The sequence below is a fragment of the Rhinopithecus bieti genome, unplaced genomic scaffold (genome assembly GCF_001698545.2).
Source record: "Rhinopithecus bieti isolate Rb0 unplaced genomic scaffold, ASM169854v2 scaffold_2723, whole genome shotgun sequence".
NCBI lineage: Eukaryota > Metazoa > Chordata > Mammalia > Primates > Cercopithecidae > Rhinopithecus > Rhinopithecus bieti.
This window is the reverse complement of record NW_016804119.1, coordinates 3,188,921-3,211,091: the sequence shown is the minus strand read 5'-3', so window position 1 is coordinate 3,211,091 and position 22,171 is coordinate 3,188,921. Positions and strand designations below refer to the sequence as shown.

At 44.6% G+C, this 22,171-nt stretch overlaps 2 protein-coding genes across 2 annotated transcripts in view; both read right to left on the bottom strand.

The window, feature by feature from the left end:
* ZNF616 (zinc finger protein 616) overlaps positions 1-9,509 on the bottom strand; it is a 57,511-nt gene extending 48,002 nt beyond the window's left edge. The window contains exon 1 of the mRNA XM_017864765.1: positions 9,428-9,509. The gene's annotated coding sequence lies outside the window, so the exon portion shown is untranslated. The remainder of the gene's footprint in view (positions 1-9,427) is intronic.
* ZNF836 (zinc finger protein 836) lies at positions 1,875-21,453 on the bottom strand. The gene is given in 6 exon segments (XM_017864738.1): positions 1,875-4,696; positions 4,699-4,809; positions 9,428-9,554; positions 17,280-17,374; positions 19,106-19,248; positions 21,104-21,453. Coding segments are annotated over 4 exon segments (2,808 nt in total). The 5' UTR covers positions 17,295-17,374; positions 19,106-19,248; positions 21,104-21,453; the 3' UTR covers positions 1,875-2,141.
* Positions 21,454-22,171: the final 718 nt, after the last annotated feature.

The window sequence follows — 22,171 nt, the reverse complement described above, 5'->3', positions numbered from 1 at the left end:
CCAGTAGTGATTGAACTCTGGTAAAGGTTTTGCCACACTTTTCTCATTTGTAAAGCATCTCTGCACTTTGAATTATCTATAGATCCACAAGTTTTGATCTTTGAATAGAATTCTTGCCACACATACTGCGCTTCAGTAATTTCTCTCCAATATGTATATTCTTTTTTTGCTTTTTTGTTTTGTTTTGTTTTGTTTTTTTGAGACAGAGTCTTGCTCTATCACTCAGGCTGGAGTGCAGTGGTGTGATTTTGGCTCACTGCAACCTCCACCTCCCGGGTTCAAGCAATTCTCCTGCCTCAGCCTCCCAAGTAGCTGGGACTATGGGCACACGCCACCATGCCTAGCTAATTGTTTGTATTTTAGTAGAGACGGGGTTTCACTCTGTTGCCCAGGCTGGTCTCAAACTCCTGAGCTCAGGCAATCTGCCTACCTCAGCCTCCCAAAGTGCTAGGATTACAGGCGTGAGCCACTGCGCTCAGCCTTCCAGTATGTACATTCTTATGACAAGTGAGTAGTGAACACTACCTTAAAACTTAGCTACGTTTACTGCATGTGTAAATGTATTGGGCCATATTTGAATTGCTATAAAGAAATACCTGAAGCTGAGTAATTCATAAAGAAGTTTAATTGAATCACAGTTCTGTAGGCTTTACAGGAAACATGGTGCTGGCATCTGCTCACCTTCTGAGGAAGCTTCAGGAATGTTAAAATCATGGTGGAAGGAAAAGGGGCAGTGGGCATATCACATGGCAAGAATAGGAGCAAGAGAGAGGGAGGTTCCATACATTTTTTCTTTTCTTTTTCTTTTTTTTTGTGAGACAGGGTCTCGCTGTCACCCAGGCTGGAGTGTACTGGCACGATCTTGACTCACTGCAACCTCTGTCTCCTGGGTTCCAGCAATTATCATGCTCCAGCCTCCTGAGTAGCTGGGATTACAGGCATGCATCACCATGCCTGGCTAAGTTTTGTATTTTAGTAGAGACAAGGTTTCACTATGTTGACCAGCCTGGTCTTGAACACCTGGCCACAAGTGATCTGCCCACTTCAACCTCCCTAAATGCTGGGATTACAGGCATGAGCCACCATGCCTGACCTGCCATACACTTTTAACCAACAAGATCTCAGACGGGTTTGGTGGCTCACGCCTATAATCCCAGACTTTGGGAGGCCGAGGTGGACAGATCATGAAGTCAAGAAATCAAGACCATCCTGGCAAAAATGATGAAAATCCGTCTCTACTAAAAATACAAAATTGGGCCGGGTGCGGTGGCTCAAGCCTGTAATCCCAGCACTTTGGGAGGCCGAGACGGGCAAATCACGAGGTCAGGAGATCGAGACCATCCTGGCTAACACGGTGAAACCCCGTCTCTACTGAAAATACAAAAACTAGCCGGGCGAGTGGCGGGCGCCCGTAGTCCCAGCTACTCGGGAGGCTGAGGCAGGAGAATGGCGTAAACCCAGGAGGCGGAGCTTGCAGTGAGCTGAGATCCGGCCACTGCACTCTAGCCCGGGCGACAGAGCGAGACTCCGCCTCAAAAAAAAAAAAAAAAAAAAAAAAATTAGCCAGGCATGGTGGTGTGCGCATGTAGTACCAGCTACTCAGGGAAACTGAGGCAGGAGACTCACTTGAACCTGGGAGGCAGAGGTTGCAGTGAGCCAAGATCACGCCACTGCATTCCAGCCTGGTGACAGAGAGAGACTTCGTCTCAAAAAAACAAAACAAACAAACAAAAAAACAAGATCTCACCAGANAAAAAAAAAAAAAAAAAAAAAAAATTAGCCAGGCATGGTGGTGTGCGCATGTAGTACCAGCTACTCAGGGAAACTGAGGCAGGAGACTCACTTGAACCTGGGAGGCAGAGGTTGCAGTGAGCCAAGATCACGCCACTGCATTCCAGCCTGGTGACAGAGAGAGACTTCGTCTCAAAAAAACAAAACAAACAAACAAAAAAACAAGATCTCACCAGAACTCACTATCCCAGTAAGAGCAAAAAGCAGGTGGTGCTAAACCACTCTTAAGAAATTCACTCCTGTCATCCAGTCATCTCCCACCAGGCCCCACCTCCAATACACGGGATTAAAATTCCACATGAAGTTCAGACAGAAGCGTCAAATGTACAAGCTATATCAGTAAATGTGAATTATTTGAACCCAGAAGTTAGGAGAACATCTAAAGGCCTTTCCACATTGAGTTTTGTTGTAAGATTCTCTCCAGTATGTTTTGTCTGATGTTTAGTGAGGCCTGAGCGACTAATGAAAGATTTACCACACTCATTACATTTATAAGGTTTTTCTCCAGAGTGAATTATTTGGTGTTTGTTGAGGCAGGAAAACCGTCCAAAGGCCTTGCCACATTCAATACATTTGTATGGCTTCTCTCCAGTGTGATTTCTTTGATGGTACACCAGCTTTGACCTTTCAATAAAAGCTTTACCACATTCATTACATTTGTAAGGTTTGTCTCCAGTATGCATTTTCTGATGATTAACCAGAATTGAACGTACTCTAAAGGCTTTGCCACACTCATTACACATGTAAGGTTTCTCTCCAGTATGAATACTCCGATGGCGTGCTAGTGTTGATTGATGACGAAAGACCTTGCCACATTCGTTACATTTGTAAGGTTTCTCTCCAGTATGAATTCTCCGATGCCTTGCAAGGTTCGAAGTGGAATTAAAGACCTGGCCACATTCAATACATTTGTATGGCATCTCTCCAGTATGCCTTCTCTGATGGTACGTCAAGCCTGTTATGTGACTAAAAGTTCTACCACAATGGCTACATTTGTGTGGTTTCTCCCCAGTAGGATTTCTGTGATATCTTGTAAGTTTTGAACTTTGGATAAATGTCCCTCCAAACTCATTACAATTGTAAGGTTTCTCTCCAGTATGAATTATCAGATGTTTAGTGAGGCTTGAACGCTGAGTATAGGCTTTGCCACAATCATTACATTTGTAAGGTTTCTCTCCAGTATGAATTTTCCGATGACGTGCTAGGCATGAGTAGTAACTGAAGACCTTACCACATTCGTTACATTGAAAAGGCTTCTCTCCAGTATGAATTCTCTTATGATTTGAAAGGTTTCCACTGTCATTGAAGACCTTGCCACACACATTACATTTGTAAGGTTTCTGCCCAGTATGAATTCTTAGATGACGTGCTAGGCATGAGTAGTTCCTGAAGACTGTGCCACATTCATTACATTGGAAAGGTTTCTCTCCCGTGTGTATTCTCTTATGGATTGAAAGGTTTCCACTGTAATTGAAGACCTTGCCACACACATTACATTTGTAAGGTTGCTCCCCAGTATGGATTCTTAAATGTCTTACAAGACATGAATTTTCACTAAAGACCTTGCCACATTCACTGCATTGGTAACGTTTCTCTCTGGTATGAATTATCTTATGTCGAGTGAGTAATGAGCCCTGTTTAAAGGCTTTGCCACATTTATCACATTTGTAAGGCTTCTCTCCGGTATGAATTCTCCGATGCCCCACAAGATGTGAAGTCTGACTGAAGACCTTGCCACATTCATTGCATTTGTAAGGTTTCTCTCCAGTATGACTTCTCTGGTGCCTTGCAAGTTGTGAACGTTGACTGAAGACTTTGTCACATACATCACACGTATATGGTTTCTCTCCTGTGTGGATTATCTGATGTGTAGTGAGGCTTGAGCTCCGTTTAAAGGTTTTGCCACACTCGCTACATTTGTAAGGTTTGTTTCCACTATGAACTGTCTGATGAGTTGCCAGGTTGGAACTTTGACTAAAGGACTTTCCACATATGTTGCATTTGTATGGTTTCTCTCCAGTGTGGATTCTTTGGTGATTTACAAGATTTGAATTCTGCCTAAAGACCTTGCCACATATGTCACATTGATATGGTTTCTCTCCTGTGTGGATTATCTGATGTGTAGTGAGGCATGACCCTTGTTTGAAGGTTTTCCCACACTCATTACATTTGTAAGGTTTCTCTCCAGTGTGAATCCTTTGATGTATTGCCAGGTTGTAACTTTGACTAAAGGACTTGCCACATTCATTACATTTGTATGGTTTCTCTCCGGTGTGACTTCTCCAGTGATTTACAAGATCAGAATTTTGTCTGAAGATCTTGCCACATACATCACATTGACATGGCTTCCCCCTTGTGTGGACTATCTGATGTATTGTTAGTAGCGAGCCCCGATGAAAGGCTTTGCCACATTCGTTGCATTTGTAAGGTTTCTCCATAGTATGTAGCATCTGATGGTTAATAAGACTTGAAGACACTCTAAAGGCTTTGCCACACTCATTACATATGTAAGGTTTTTCCCTAATGTGTGTTTTCTCAAGTTGGGTGGGTAATGACAGTTGCAAAAACTCATTCCCATATTTTTTAGCAATGTTGATTTGGACACTTGGAAGAATTCTTTGAAGTGGTGAAACTAGGGAACCATTATTAACTGTCTTCTCAGATTGATTACATTCATAAATTTTCTCTTCAGTTTGAAATTTCTGCAGTTCAGTCAGATGTGACTGAAAGCTTAATGGAAGCTGATTTTCAATACATTTGTTTTCTACATCCTCTTGACTATGTTGACCTCTTTTACCAGTAAGATTGTTTTTATAGGTCATTGGCACTTCTTTATTATTTATTTCACCATCTTTCCATTGAAACTCAATGTCCTGTAGATTTTTCTGGATTTTCCTTAAGTAAAATTTTCAATATCATAACATTCATGTCTTTCCAGCATCACTGTTTGGAATTTTTCTCCTGTATTACTGTTCCCTATTGGTGGCAATTCCTTGGTCATACATTTAGGAAGGATACCTACAAAATATAATGAACATGGGGGTTTTTTTGTTGTTTTTTTTTTTTTTTTTTTTTTTTGAGACAGAGTCCTGCTCTGTTGCCCAGGCTGGAGTGGAGTGGCACAATCTTGGCTCACTGCGACCTCCACCTCCTGGGTTTGAGCTATTCTTCTGCCTCAGCCTCCTGAGTAGCTGGGACTACAGGCGCATGCCACCACACCTGGCTAATTTTTGTATTATTAGTAGAGACAGAGTTTCACCATATTGGCCAGGCTGGTCTCGAACTCCTGACCTCGTGATCTGCCCACCTCGGCCTCCCAAGGTGCTGAGATTACAGGCATGAGTGAGCCACTGCACCTGGCTGAACATGGGTTTTAAAAATAACTAGTATTATTTGTTTTTGTTTGTTTGTTTTAAATAACTACTATTCGTAAATATTTTATATTGAAAACATACTACACTAAAAGTAACGTTTATACTAGACAGTTACCAAACTTTACCACAGTGATCTTCTATTTTTACAAATAAAAAAGGAGTAGAATTCTTCAGTAAAGAAACACTAATCACATGTAATTCAAATTAATTTTAAGGAAATCTGGTTTCAAACATTCAATGACCACAAGACTCATGTTGTGCAAACATATATTAGCACTAAAAGAAGTATTTTTCCACCATGCCCCCAAATCATTACACCAACTGGCAGCAAACATATGGCTCTCTCAGAAGAAAAAACAGTTATATATATATTTACACACATTTATTGTGCACAAGTAAATGTCAAATTACAGCTAAATATCAACAAGTTCGACTAATTAATGATCTATGTAAATGGCAAGCTAAATTATAAATCAAAAATAGTACCGGGAAAATGAGAAAGAATTTTTTGAAGTTATAAAACTAAGTTATTTTTCTGAATACTTATTACATAAGTATTAAACCTGTTCTAAAACTACCTATTTCTGGCTGGGCGCGGTGGCTCACACCTGTAATCCCAGCTCTTGGAGGCCAAGGTGGGTGGATCACGGGGTAAGGAGTTTGAGACCAGCCTGGCCAACATGATGAAACCCTGTCTCTACTAAAAATACAAAATTAGGCCGGGCGCGGTGGCTCAAGCCTGTAATCCCAGCACTTTGGGAGGCCGAGACGGGCGGATCACGAGGTCAGGAGATCGAGACCATCCTGGCTAACACGGTGAAACCCCGTCTCTACTAAAAAAATACAAAAAAACTAGCCGGGCGCGGTGGCGGGCGCCTGTAGTCCCAGCTACTCGGGAGGCTGAGGCAGGAGAATGGCGTGAACCCGGGAGGCGGAGCTTGCAGTGAGCGGAGATCGTGCCACCACACTCCAGCCTGAGCCACAGAGCCAGACTCCGTCTCAAAAAAAAAAAAAAAAAAAAAAAAAAAAAAAAAATACAAACATTAGCTGGGCATGGTGGTGCGCACCTGTAATCCCAGCTACTCAGGAGGCTGAGGTAGGAGAATTGCTTGAACCTGGGAGGCAGAGGTTGTACTGAGCTGAGATTGCGCCACAGCACTCCAGCCTGGGTGACAGAGCAAGACTCTGTCTCGGAAAAACAAACTAACAAAAAACTATCTATTTCCATAAAAAGATAGACATTTGCAACACTAACAAGCAATGCAAGTCAGCTATATTGACTTATGTCTGCCAAAACTCATATGTTAGGGTCCTAATCCTCAATGTAGTATTATTTGGAGGTGTGAAAACTTTGGGAGGCAATTAGGTCAGCATGGTAGGTAGAATTTCAGGAACAGAATAGGAATTAGAATAGATGTGAAAAAGCTTTTGCTTTTTGCATCACAATCCTTCTGCCATGTGAGGACACAGAGTTAGCCATGATACACCAGGAAAAGGGCCCACACCAGGAACCAAAGTGACTGGCTCTGACATGTGGACTGCTCATCACCCAGATCTGTGAAAAGTGAATTTCTGTTGTTCAAACCACCCTATCTATAGTATCTGCTATACATAGCCACACTAAGTTAAAGCTAATATGCCATCTCATTATAAACATGAAATAATGTTGATATACCTTATTAAACAAAGAGACTTCTGAGTCTTTACTATAAAACATGCAATATTCTAAGCTAGCAAATAGTACTAACTTGTTTTTTAAAATCTTAAGATAAATTATCACTATTTTACAAATAAGGACAGTAAGTCTGCCCACAGGATTTATGTATCTACACTCAAATTACAAAGAAAGTAAGACGTGAACCTGGGTTTCCAGTATCAAACATGTTTTTAAATAAAACTGGCCAAACAGGTAGTGCAGATAACTGGTCACCCAAATACCAAGAGTGTGGAAAGAAATACTTCAAGAGCCGGCCAGTTGCGGTGGCTCACACCTGTAATCCCAGCACTTTGGGAGGCCGAGGCGGGTGGATCACGAGGTCAGGGGATCAAGACCATCCTGGCTGACACAGTGAAACTCCGTTTCTACTAAATATACAAAAAAATTAGCCAAGTGTAGTGGTGAGTGCCTGTATTCCCAGCTACTCAGGAGGCTGAGGCAGGAGAATGGCGTGAACGCGGCAGGCGGAGCTTGCAGTGAGCCAAGATCGCGCCACTGCACTCCAGCCTGGGCGACAGAGTGAGACTCCGTCTCAAAAAAAAGAAAAAAAACAGAAATACTTCAAGAGCCAAGGTGTGTTGCCAAAACATTATTCAGTCATCCTTCATGAATAACGGTATCTGAGTCATCATCCCCTGCACATATTGACGTAGGCAGTGTTCTCAGAAAGTTGTCAAGTGAATGAGTAGGCGTCATCCCTTACACGCTGAGTGTAGCATGGAAGGTGAGGGAGTTCTGCAATAATGGGAGTGTAAAATTAACACGCTAGTAAGTGACTGGATAGTCCATCTGGACCAAAGTAATATGTTCAGAAGAGGAAGGGAGGAGGAAGGGCATGAGGGGAAGGCAAAGAGTTATGAGCATGGGGCAGCAGGGTTTGTGCTTGCAGAGCTGTGGGTATATACTTGCCTAAAGAATAGTTAAAATTCTGACTTTGGAAGAAAACAGAGAGACTTATTTAGAAGTAGCGCAGTGACTCACACCTGTAATCCTAGCAATTTGGGAGGCCAAGGTGGGCACGACTGCTGAGCTCATGAGTTCAAGACCATCCTGGGCAACATGGTGAAACCCCATCACTACTAAAATACAAAAAATTAGCCGGGCGTGGTGGTGTGAGCCTGTAGTCCCAGCTACTCAGGAGGCTGAGGTAGGAGAATTGCTTGAACTCGGGAGGCGGAGGTTGCAGTGAGCTGAGTTCATGCCATTGCACTCCAGCCTGGGCGACTGTGCGTGGCAAGTCACCCAGGTGCTGAGGCAAGAGACAGAGGGCATGAGCTGTTTCAGTATAACAAAATATATAAAATAACAAGAGTTATACTAGATATAGATCACAGATATGATTATATATAAGTATCACTCATCATTAGTTTGTAGTAATTACTCTTTATTCAAATATCATAATAATCCTCGCTCTACAATCATAACCTAGGAAAAGCCAGGCCATACAGAGATAGGAGCTGAAGGGACATGGTGAGAAGTGACCAGAAGACAACAGTGTGAACCTTCTGTCACACCCTGACAGGGCCACTAGAGGGCTCCTTGGTCTAGCGGTAACGCCAGCATCTGGGAAGACGCCCATTGCCAAGAAGACTGTGGCCTAGTAGTAGCGTCAGTGCCAAGGAAAAACACCTGCTACCTTTCCCCAGGGGAGTTTAGAAAAGACTCTACTCCACCACCTCTTGCGGAGGGCTTGACATCAGTCAGGCCCACCCGCAGTTATCCGGAGGCCTAACCGTCTCCCTGTGATGCTGTGCTTCAGTGGTCACCCTCCTGGTCCACTTTCATGTTCCATCCTGTAAACCTGGCTCTGCCTTCTAGATAGCAGTAGCAAAATTAGTGAAAGTACTAAAAGTCTCTAATATATAGAGACTATATATCAGAAATAATGGCGTAAGCTGTCTCCTGTCCCTCTCTCTCTCTCTCTCTCTCTCTCTCTCTCTCTCTGCCTTGGCTGCCAAACAGGGAAGGGCCCCCTGTCCAGTGGACACGTGACCCACGTGACCTTACCTATCACTGGAGATGGCTCACACTCCTTACCCTGCCCCCTTGTCTTGTATCCAATAAATAACAGCACAGCCTGGCATTCGGGGCCACTACGGGTGACTGCGTCTTGGTGGTAGTGGTCCCCTGGGCCCAGCTACCTTTTCTTTTATCTCTTTGTCTTGTGTCTTTATTTCTACGATCTCTCGTCTCTGCACACGGGGAGAAAAACCCACCGACCCTGTGGGACTAGTCCCTACAGGTGACAAAGCTAGACTCTGTCTCCATTAAAAAAAAAAAAAAAGAAGTAGCATTATACTGACTAATACCTAAATACGGTAATTATACTATGGGCACAGGACAACAAGTGAAGATATTCAAAAAGGAGGCAGTGTGATGATATGGGAAGTGAAAGGCCAGATGCAACATTATGAAGCTTTTTATCTGTGAGTCAACAAGGCTTCAGTCTCAGTCAAATAATGGAGGGGCTCCCAAGAAGGACAACAGAGAAAACACAAAAATGCACAAAGGCAGATCTTAACTTCCAGAGCAAAATTATGCTTACCCAGGAAGACCAGGTTCCTGTAGTTCTCCAACATCACATCCCAGTACAAAGCTTTCTGCACAGGGTCCAGGCATTTCCACTCCTCCTGAGAGAATTCTATGGCTACATCCCTGAATGTCAAAGGTCCCTGAAAAGAAAAACACATTTCAACAAGGAGTAATGGGAGAGCTCTTATCTATACATAAAATGACAAGAGGAGAGAATTGTCACATCAATTTGCTTGAAGTGTGTGTTTTCACATATCCACGCAAGGCATCTGTGAAAAAGTCATGTGTCCCTAATTTTAGCTTGTTATAAAATTCAATAGGAGATTATGATATCCTGTAAATCAGTGTACACTTCTCATTTTTGTGTACAATGCAAGAAATACATAAAGAAATGAATAAGTGGTTATGCGTATAAGTGTTAGATATTATGTTCAATATATCAACTGAGTGTCCAGATGAGCTAGTATAAGAGTGGTGTCTCCGAGATGACAATGTCCATAGCAGCTTTAAAGAAAGGTCAGAAACTAAAAACTGTGATGACCAGAGCAACAGCAATGACTAAAGTTTTGGAACACTCCCCATGTGCTGGGCATTACTCCAAATGCTTTACATGTTCTAATTCAAATAACAACATAATAGATAGATAGATAGATATTTTTCCCATGTTACTAGGAGACAACTATGTCACAGAAAATGCTAAAAAGTCACCTAGGTCAACAACCTGAAAATGGCACAGCAGGCATCTGACCCCAGATGTCTGAGAATGAGTCTTGAATCAAAAGAAACGAACGGTTAAATTATGGTTATGGTATGTCCTAGTCTCTCTGTGCTGCTGTACCAAGTAAAACAGACTGGGTCATTTATGAACAGTAGAAATGTATTTATCATGATTCTGCTGGCTGGGAAATCCAAGATCAAGGTGCCAGCAGGACTGATGTCTGGTGCGGGATGATCCCTGCTTCCGAGATGGTCTTGTTGCTTCGTAGGGGACGAATGCTGTGTCCCCATATGACAGAAGGGGCAGAAGGGCCAAAAGCAGTGAACTCCGTAGAATAAGCCTTTTGATCATTGACGAGAACACCATACCCACTGATAAAGGCTGACTTCTCGTGATCCAATCTCCTCCTAAAGGCCATGCCTCATAATATTTAAAGATTGGGCACTGGGGATTAAGTTTCAACATGAATTACGGAGGAGGAAAAAAAAAACTCAGACCATAGCATTCCACCCCTGGTCCCCAAAATTGATGTACTTCTCACAGACAAAATACATTCTATCCCAATGGCTCCCAAAGCCTTATTTCTACAACCAATTCAAAAGCCTATAGTCTAGAGTTGTACCTAACTATAATCTAAATCAGATATGGGTGAGACTCAAACGTGCATTTATCTGAAGGCAAACTGCTCTCTAGTTGTGAACCTATGAAATCACACGAGTTATGTGCTTCCAAAATACAATGGTGGGGCAGACACAGGTTAGATATTTCAATTCCAAAAGGGAGAAACAGGGAAGAAGAGATAGCTGTTCCCATGTAAGGCTGAAACCCAACAGGACACACACATTAAATACTAAGGCTTGACAATAATCTTTGACTCCATGTCCCACCTTCTAGACATCCTGGAGTAGACGTTGGGTCCCAACATCCTGGGGATCCCTGTCCCACGGGTTTTGTTGGGATCACCCCACATGGAGGTTCTCACAGTGCCTGCAGCTCTCCTGAGCTGGAATCACATACCGGTGACTCTACAGTTTTGGGGTCTCATCGGTGGCCCTGCTCCCAGGGCTTTACTGGACCTTACCCTAACAGGGACTCTGAAGTTGGCCCTGCATCCACAGCTAGAACTGAGCATTGCCCTAGTGGGGACTTCCAGGGACAGCCTCACTCCTATGGCATTTCTATGCCTAGGCTCCAAGGATCTCTGAGGCATTCTTTAAAATCTAGATGGAAATAGCCACGAGTCCACATCTCATGCCCTCTGCACACTTTTAGTTACCACTGTGTTCATATTGCCAAGGTTTACAGTTTGTGTGTTGTAACCGACCTCGATCCCTGGTGGACTGAACAAAAGGGGCAAACACGGGAACAAAAGACAAAGACAAGAGAGTATATTTGGAAGAAGGGGTCGGGGGCAGCTTACCTCTAGTGGACAAGGGCCCTGAGCGTTTTCAGCCCTCCAAATTTATTAGGTAAAAGAGATAACCAGAAGCGGGGGTGATTGTCGGTAACTGTCAGTCAGTCCTTTGGATCACAGCAAGCTTGCAAGACTGCATCCTTCGACCAATAAGAGCTAGATTTCCCAGAGATAACTTCAAGGAGCCCAGCGCCAGGGAGTAATGGCCCTCAGCAAACCTTCTGGTGGCAGGCGCAGTCGTGAGTCTGCTCACATCCTGCATTCATGATAAACAGTTTGCTGTTTGATCATATAGCCTTCAGTGGAATGCTGAGTTGATCACGATCCCTTTGGCCTTTTTGGCTCCCAACAGCGTGTGCCCTCTTGATTGGTGGCTGGTCTATACCTGGTCCCACTTCAGCCACAGGTGGAGTAGCTAAGGACCTCTGCTCTGAAATACAGAGATCACAGATCTGAGGTATCGGAGTTCCCATGTCCAAAGGGCACCCCGGGCCACTCCCTTGAAACTATCCTGCCCTCAAGGCCCTGGCACTCTGAACCTACAGCGGGCACAGCAGTCTCAAAGGTCTCTCAAATGCCTTTGGGATGATTCTCCCATTGTCTCAATAATCAGGTCCTGGCTTACTTCTATCCATACTAATCTCCTTGTCCAAGGCCACTTGGCTACACCCCTCTTGGTTTTCTCTCCTAAATACACTTTTAATTCTTTACATGGCCAGGCTGAGAATTTTCCAAATCTTTACATTGGGCTTTGAAAACAAATTGTTTTTAATTCATTTCTCTCTTCTCCCATTTTCCTATAAACAGTTCAGAGAAGCCATGTAGCAACCTGAACAATTTGCTTTGAGAGTGTTTCTGCCAAACATCTTAGTTCATCACTCTTAAATTCTGCTTTCCACAGCCCGGGTGCAGTGGTTCACTCCTGTAATCCCAGCACTTTGGGAGGCTGACGTAGGCGGATCACGAGGTTGAGAGATCAAAACCATCCCGGCCAACGTGGTAAAACCCCGTCTCTACTAAAAATTCAAGATGAGATTTGGGTGGAGACACAACCAAAGCCATATCAACTCGTTTCTGTCTTGCTGAATATAATCACTGAAAGGAACAGGATGAAAGGTTAGGGGCCACTGCAAAAAAAGATGATTGACATAAACCAGTGTGTGCAGTAACACATAAAGACACTAGGTAAGATCTAGTACCATAGCTGACTGCAGCACCAGAGTCTTCAATGGCACAGACAGATAACAGGGGAGCTTCTGAGTAGAAACCAGCAAACCTCTTCAATTAGGAGATGACAAGCAAAGGCCCAGAGAGGACACAATCCCCAATCAGAAAAATATAATTCAGTGTGTGTTGTTGTTGTTGTTTTTAGATGGATCATTCTACTGAACTCCAGCCTGGGCAATAGAGTGAAACCCTGCCACAAAAGAAAAGAAAAGAAAAGAAAAGGAAAGGAACGGAACGGAACAGAAAGGAAAGGAAAGGAAAAGAAGGAAGGAAGGAAAGGAGGGAGGGAGGGAAGAAAAAGAGAGAAAGAAAAAGTGAGAAAGAAAGAGAGAAATGGCCGGGTGCAGTGGCTCATGCCTATAATCCTAGCACTTTGGGGAGCAGAGGAGTGCAAATCACCTGAGGTCAGGAGTTTGGGACCAGCCTGTCTAACATGGTGAAATCCAGTTTCTACTAAAAATACAAAAAAATTAGCCAGGCATGGTGGTGCATGCTTGTAATCCCAGCTACTCAGGAGACTAAGGTAGGAGAATCACTTGAACCCAGGAGGCGGAGATTGTGGTGAGCCAAGATCACGCCATCACACTCCAGCCTGGATAACAAGAGTGAAACTCTGTCTCAAAAAAAGAGAAAGAGAGAAAGAAAGAAGGAAGGAGGGAGGGAGGGAGAAAGAGACAGAGAGAGAGAGAGAAAGACAGACTAAAGCTAAAAATAGAGTAACTGAGTTGAAATAGTCACTAGATGAGTTCAACAGAGCTGACTTAGGCAGAAGAAGGAAGTGGCGAACTCAAAGGGGATTTTGACAGGGAGAGAAACAAAAACTACAAAAAACAAAACAAAATGAAGAGAGCATAAGGGGCTCATGGCAAACCATCAAGCACCAAGAACGTATGTATTCTGGGAGTCCAATAAATAATGTGAATATATCTAACATTACTTAACTGTAAGTAAACAAACAAGCTTTACTGAAAGTCATAATATAATCAAAGGCTGGGTTCCACGGCTCATGCCTGTAATCCCAGCACTTCTGGAGGCTAAGGCAAGCAGATCACTTGAGGTCGGTCAGGAGTTTGAGACCAGCTTGGTCAACATGGTGAAACCCCCTCTCTCCTAAAAATACAAAATAATTAGCTGGGTGTGGTGGTGAGTGCCTATAGTCCCAGCTGCTCAGAAAGCTGAGGCAGGAGGATCCCTTAAACCTGGGAGGCGGAGGTTGCAGTCAACCCAGATCATGCCACTGCACTCCAGCCTGGGCAACGGAACCAGACTTCATCATCAAAAAAAAAGATTCACTCAAAGAAAATGTCAGCAAGAAAACCTTAGATCTAAAAGAAACATAGTATTTTATAATCACACTGTGAGCCAGGCCTTCAGAAAAACATAAAGCAAACATTTATTTATTTTTGCTTTTGCGGTATGCCATCCTAAAAGAGGTCCTCACTCTTTAAACTGCCCAACCCAGAGGAAACTTCAGACATCTGTGGAGAAGATAGCATGCATACAGGCAGCCACGGTGACATTCTTTGTAAAACAATAAAAGAAAAACAGTAAAAAAGAAAAAAGAATGGCCGGGCGCGGTGGCTCAAGCCTGTAATCCCAGCACTTTGGGAGGCCGAGACGGGCGGATCACGAGGTCAGGAGATCGAGACCATCCTGGCTAACACGGTGAAACCCCGTCTCTACTAAAAAATACAAAAAACTAGCCGGGCGAGGTGGCGGGCGCCTGTAGTCCCAGCTACTCCGAGGCTGAGGCAGGAGAATGGCGTAAACCCGGGAGGCGGAGCTTGCAGTGAGCTGAGATCCGGCCACTGCACTCCAGCCTGGGCGACAGAGCAAAAACCGGTAAAAGACCCATACGTCTTCATTTAGGGATTGTTCCAAAGAGGATGCAAAACAAACTATTAGTGTTTATTAACATAAAAATATGTACACTTCAAAACCTGCAAAATAAAATTTCACAGCAGAACACTCACTGAAGAATTGTTTTCTGAAATCTCATGATGACGCGTAAATGCAACTCGACACCTCTCACTGACTCTTGCCACAGAACTTACAACAGTAGCTCCCCACAGAAACATGAGGGATGGTGGATGATGTGATAGGGAAAGGAAACTGGGTTTCCCCAGGTTGGGCACTTGAAAGAGTGATCACTTCCTCCAGGATGGTGCATTTCCTGCTTTGCTAGATCTGGCAAGATTCCCCACTACCCTGAGCTGCAAAGGGGCCCTCTCCCACCAACATCACATCAGATTTCCCACTCATTTAAACAAAACCTGCAACTGTGTTTCTTTTAGATTTTGAAGATCTGGGGAAAATGACAACTCTTTGTATTTCCATTTCATTATTTTGTAGAAATCAAAATAAAATAATCTTCATTCTTTGCGCAATTTTTTTTTTTCTGCATTCTAGGAGCCATTTCATATTCTGTAGTTAAATTTTTGGAATATATATGCCTTAATATTCTTTTTTTATTTTTATTTTATTTTATTTTTTTGGAGGCAGAATCTAGCTCTGTCACCCATGCTGGAGTGCAATGGCGCGATCTCAGCTCACTACAACCTCTGCCTCCTGGGTTCAAGGGATTCTCCTGCCTCAGCCTCCCAAGTAGGTGGAACTACAGGCATGCGCCACCACGCCGAGCTAATTTTTGCATTTTTAGCAGAGATGGGGTTGGCCAGGCTGGTCTCTAACTCATGACCTCGTGATCCGCCTGCCTTGGCCTTCCAAAGTGCTGGGATTACAGGCATGAGCCACTGCGCCTAGTCAATGTCCTTTTTTTAGATTATAAATTTTTTTTTAGCATAAAACTGAAATGTTTCCTTGATGTCCCATGTTTTATGTTTGCTCATAAATTTTATGGTGTATGTAAGGTATACAACATGATATTACAGTACAGATAGTAAAAAAGTCACTATAGTTTAACAAATTAACATATCCATCATCTCACAAGTACCCTTTTTTTTTTTTTTTTTTTGAGACGGAGTGTCGCTCTGTCGCTGAGGCTGGAGTGTAGTGGTGTAATCTCCACTCACTGCAACCTCTGTCCCCGGGGTTCAAGCAGTTCTCTGCCTCAGCCTCCCAAGTAGCTGGGATTACAGGCGCCTGCCACCATGCCTAGCTAATTTTTGTATTTTTAGTAGAGACAGGGTTTCCCCATCTTGGCCAGCCTGGTCTTGAACTCCTGACCTCTTGATCCACCTGCCTCAGCCTCCCAAAGTGCTGGGATTACAGGCATGAGCCACCGTGCCTGGCCCAGTACCCTTTTTTTTTTGACAGGAACAGTTAAAATCTAACATAGCATGAATTACATATATAATAAAATATTATTTTCCTGTCGTCTTCATGTTATGCCACCTTCTTAATGCCCAAACTGCATCTCTACTTGGACTTTTACTGCAAATAAATATATTATGTGATGTTTAAAAGAAATATGATGTTCAGTAATAATTGGTGGAATGAGAGAATTTGGCTCCATCTTCTCTAATAATGAAGAAGTTCTGCTCCTATATCTGAGCAAAATTATAACCTTTTTAGATAAAACAACTGCTACTAGGAGTCCCAGCATGAACACCGCAGTCTCTGTAGGACGGATATGGTGACAATGGCTAAATGAATCTGACATTCAGGTTGATTTTATATTTTAAAATCAATGATAGGCTGGACATGGTGGCTCATGCCTGTAATCCCAGCATTTTGGGAGGCCAAAGTGGGCGGATCACCTGAGGTCGGGAGTTCGAGACCAGCCTGACCAACATGGTGAAACCCCGTCTCTACTAAAATACAAAATTAGTCAGTCGTGGTGGCACGTGCCTGTAATCCCAGCTACTCAGGAGGCTGAGGCACGAGAATCACTGGAACCAGGGAGGTGAAGGTTGCAGTGAGCCAAGATCGCACCATTGCACTCCAGCCTGGGCAACAAGAACAAAACTCCATCTCAAAAAAAAAAAAAATCAATGATAAAATGAAACACCCTTTATCACTGATGTGTGTATCTAATTGTCCATTCCATTCCCAGTCATTAAGATTTTGAAGTTAGAAACAGTGACTCATTCATACACCTTCAAATGTAGTATACAATTAGGCAGAAAAGATCTCCCCTGACAGGCCTCTTTTCCAGAATTCATGAGGTGTTGTGCACATTAATATGTGCCTTCTGCATGCAGCTTCTCTACTTCTGGTCTACAGAGAGCTGACTGCATCCTGATTTTGCCTCTAAACCATCTCTGCTGCCAACAGCTCTGACACTGCGGGGCCCACACCCCGTCTCTATCCATGTCTGGGTGTGAGCCGTTCCCAGGACCATGCCCAGTGCAGCCTCTTCCCAAGTCACTAGGTCTCAGTGAGATAGAATCTAAGTGAGATGAGAGAAACTGAGGGAAGGCATGGGGGGAATGGCAGTAAACACGTCAGGCAGGATGCTTCAGACTCAGAGAAGATTCACAATCCCAATGCGTCGCATTTCAAAAAGGAAGGAGATAGAATGATCCACTGAGAATATCCTTTTACCTGTGTAAGAGCCATCCCTGACTCCTTTTCTTGCCTCTTCTTCCTCTTCTGGGCTTCTCTCTCAGTCAATATAATTACTTCTTTACAAGTCAAATCTGAAAGTGAAAAATCTGTCGTTCAATGCTTGGAAACAAGACATTCCTTTCTGTGCCACAACCATGGCCACAGGGAAGACCTCAGCATGTGGAGAGACAGCCCACTGCACCAGGGGGATGCAAGAATAATATATTCCTACACAAAGACCAAGTGGCCTGGCATGGTAGCTCATGCCTGTAATCCCAGCACTTTAGGAGGCAGAGGCGGTCGGATCACCTGAGGTCAGGAGTTTGAGACCATCCTGGAAAACACAGTGAAACCCCGTCTCTACTAAAAGTACCAAAATTAGCTGGGTGTGGTGGCGCGCACCTGTAGTCCCAGCTACTTGGGAGGCTGAGGCAGGAGAATCACTTGAACCTGGAAGGCAGAGGTTGCAGTGAGCCAAGATCATGTCACTGCACTCCAGCGTGGGTAACACAGTGAGACTCCATCTCAAATAAAGAAATAAATAAAAATAAAAAAGAAAATGTGTTATGTGTCTGTATACATATCTCTATGCGTACGTGTATTTATTATGCGTTCATATGTATAATGGATTTATTCAACCATAAAAAGGAAGAAAATCCTGCTATTTGCAACAACATGGATGAACCTAGAAGACATACGCTAGGTGAAATAAGACAGACACTAAAAGACTATTACTGTGCGACCTCATAAGCAGAATTTAAACAATCCAATTCAGAGGAACAGGGTAGAACAGTTGTTGCCAGGAACTGGTAGGGGGGAGAATGGAAAAATGTTGGTCAAAGGGTACAAACTTTCAGTTATAAAATGAAGAAGTTCTGGGGAATCTAATGTACACAATGATGTCTATACTGTATTGGACACTTTAACAGTTTGGAAAGTTTTTGAAAATTTTAATGAATTATAAGGTGAAAGTTTAAAAAAATGACAATACTTAACATTTAGAAACGAATGATGTCAGCTGATTAATGGATGCCACCAAACCTTATTTCAGAAGTCAGTAATTATAGAAAGGCAGAAATTGAATAAACACTTATCTCAAGCTTCCAAAACAACAATCAATTAAACGTTAAGGAACTACAGCTGGGCGTGGTGGCTTACACCTGTAATCCCAGCACTTTGGGAGGCTGAGGCGAGCAGATCATGAGGTCAGGAGATCAAGACCACCCTGGCTAACACGGTGAAACCCCATCTCTACTAAAAAATACAAAAAATTAGCAGGGCGTGGTGGCAGGTGCCTGTAGTCCCAGCTACTCGGGAGGCTGAGGCAGGAGAATGGCGTGAACCCGGGAGGCAGAGGTTGCAGTGAGCTGAGATCGCACCACTGCACTCCAGTCTGGGCGACAGAGCGAGACTCTGTCTTAAAAAATAAATAAATAAATAAATAAATAAAAGAACTACAAAGAAAAAAGTAGGCCGGGTGCAGTGGCTTATGCCTGTAATCCCAGCACTTTAGGAGGCCAAGGCCAGCGGATCACCTGAGTTTGGGAGTTTGAGACCAGCCTGACCAACATGGAGAAACTCCGTCTCTACTAAAAATACAAAATTAGCCAGGTGTGGTGGCACATGCCTGTAATCCCAGGTACTTGGGAGGCTGAGGTAGGAGAATTGCTTGAACCTGGGAGGCAGAGACTGCAGTGAGCCGAGATGGCTCCACTGCACTCCAGCCTGGGCAACAAGAGTGAAACTCCGTCTCAAAAAAAAAGAAAAAAGCAGAAAATCCATTACAAAAAAATAAGACTCTCAATACTCCTACAAAGACATACCTTGTAGGCCTGATGTGGTGGCTTCCCATCTGTAATCACAGCACTCTGAAAGGCTGAGGCAGAAGGACTACTTGAGTCCGGGAGGTTGAGGCCACAGTGAGCAGAGATCATGGCACTGTACTCTAGTCTGACAGAGCAAGACCCTGTTTCAGAAAAGAAAAAACAAAAAACAAAGACATACCTTGTAGTGAGAGTGACAGTCATTTATTGCCCCATTTCTCATTTTCTCTATCCTCTACTCTAACCCAGGGAAGAAAAGAGTTACCACAAATGACTGAATTTAAATGCCCTCTGGCTAAATAGAAATTCCAAATATCTTTTGATACAAATAAATACAAAATGCACAAGCCTTACAGAAAAGTGGTAATTTTCATGCTCATGATTACAATTTAAAGAAAAAAATTTTAGAGTATAAAGTCACAAATCAGAATATTACAACCACCATCCATATCCAATCAACTCATCACTCATCTGGATAGGGTCCTCTCCCACTTTCTTCACTACTACGTGTTTCCCTCTCGTATGCTGCATCTTTCCTCCCCTTTTCTGTTCTTCTCTTTTATGTCTGTTCTGCCCAATACTCAGCAACTTACTTCACCTCTTGGAACTCTTCCTCCCCAATCTTTCTGACAGTCCCCAATCTCCACGTATTTCTGCCTCTTTTTCCCCATCTAAGCTCCCTCTCTGCTCCCCTTGTTAAAACTCCCTCTTACCTGTTACAGCTCCTTTGTTCCCACTCTCTAGCACCCCCAACTTCCTAGGCTTCCTCCCTGCTGCGGCTCTCCCTCTACTCTGCTTGTCACCCACTGCCCTCTCTTTCAGTTCCAGCACCACGTAGTTCTGTCGGCTGCGGTTCCAACTCTTTTACTTTCTCCCCACTGTCTGTCTGCAGTGCCTCCTCCTTTGCCGCCCCACTCTATTTTGCTGCCCTTCATCTCTCTGAAGGTCCCCCTTTTTTTCTTTTTTTCTTTTTTTCTTTTTTTGAGACGGAGTCTCGCTCTGTCGCCCAGGCTGGAGTGCAGTGGCCGGATCTCAGCTCACTGCAAGCTCCGCCTCCTGGGTTCACGCCATTCTCCTGCCTCAGCCTCCCGAGTAGCTGGGACTACAGGCGCCCGCCACCTCGCCCGGCTAGTTTTTTGTATTTTTTAGTAGAGACGGGGTTTCACCGGGTTAGCCAGGATGGTCTCGATCTCCTGACCTTGTGATCCGCCCGTCTCGGCCTCCCAAAGTGCTGGGATTACAGGCTTGAGCCACCGCGCCCGGCCGGTCCCCCTTTTTTTCTAAATGTCTCTATGTGCTTTTCTCCCCCTGCTTCTTTCTCCATTCGTTCTCTTTCACTCTTGCTGTCTCTCTGCAAATCCCTAAATTATCATCCATTTTGCCGTGTATTTATGGGTCTCCCTCATTCTCTTCGGTTTTTCCTTTTGCTTCGTCGTTCCCCGTCTTTTCCTCTCCTGATCCCTCTCACCCACACATTCAGTAGGAAAGGGGAGGAATAAGATGCCCACCTCCCGGAAGAGCACATTTCCGGTGGAGTAAAATTTGGGAAGGAAGAACACTGGGTGTCACAAGACAGACTCAGGTCACCTGCCCCAACGGAGGGATCAGGAAAAGCAGTGGCTGTGAAGGGGAAGCCTGGATAGCGGAAGGACCCGGCGTGAGGAGCACACTAGGTGGCGCGGGGACGGTGTCTCAGGACAAGGAGGGTCTGCAGAATCCCAGGACCTGGCAGGAGAAGCGGCTCCTTCAGGAGCTGGGCGGCGGCCCTCCCCTCCAGGGGCTGACGAGGGAGGAACTCGGGGGTCGCATCGAGTGGGAATCCACCTCCCGAGTGAGGGCTCGACTTGGCGCAGGGCCGAAGCAGAGGCCAGTAAGGGTTTCAAGCAGGAACACGACCTGAGTGGGGTTGTCTACATAGTCCTAAGGCAGAAAGGCAGGGAGCAAGGAACAGCCGCAGAGAGATTTTTAAACCGAAAGGAAAGCAATTATCAGACTTACTTGGGGCGAAGGGGCTGTTGCTGGTATTCTAAGGTCCGTAGCGATCCCCAGGAAACGGGTATGGACAAGGGAAGACTGCCAAGTGCACGTTCGATTCACGTAGACCCGGCGAAGCAAATGTTTAGTCCAGGTAGACGGAAACTGACGCGCAGAGCGCTGTGACCGTTTCCCCGCGCGATCTGCTTCCGGGTGTGCAGGAAGCTTCACGAGATGAGAAAAAAGACTAAGAAGCCTGGGGCGGGGGAGGGTCCTGGGTGGGGTGCGACCCGCAAGGGAAGGGGCAGAAAGACCGACCTGATTTGGGAACCCTGAAAGGGTGGGGCAAGGCTCATGCGTTAGTGGGCGGGGCCAGGCGGGCAAGGCGGGACGGGCGGTGTGGGCGGGACCTGTTTGGTGGGCGGGGTCTGTTATTCCCTCTGCCTTCAGCCCACCGAGTCTTTGTTCTCCTGATTTGGGAGTATTGGTGACTTGTTTCTTTTTTTTTTTTTTTTGAGACGGAGTCTCGCTCTGTCGCCCAGGCTGGAGCGCAGTGGCCGGATCTCAGCTCACTGCAAGCTCCGCCTCCCGGGTTCACGCCATTCTCCTGCCTCAGCCTCCCGAGTAGCTGGGACTACAGGCGCCACCTCGCCCGGCTAGTTTTTTGTATTTTTTAGTAGAGACGGGGTTTCACCGTGTTAGCCAGGATGGTCTTGATCTTCTGACCTCGTGATCCGCCCATCTCGGCCTCCCAAAGTGCTGGGATTACAGGCTTGAGCCACCGCGGCCAGCTAGTGACTGTTTCTTGTCCTGTGAAGCAGTGTTGCTTCCTGCCTATTTTAAGTTAATGTTTTAGACTTTAAGGTCAAAGCTTAAAGTTGTGGTCCACTTCTGTTGGAAACTAAGATGTTTTCTTCTTGTCAAGTTGAACTGATTTAAGCAAAATCGATTTTTGCGAGCCTGGTGGACTCCATCGGGTCTTGTCAGTGAGGCTGAAGCCAGTAAGGCTGAAGTTATTACTCAGTAGTCAGGGAACTAGGATCTCCGTGAAGATTTGATGTGCAGCCGTGGCTGGATCCAGGAACCTGGAAG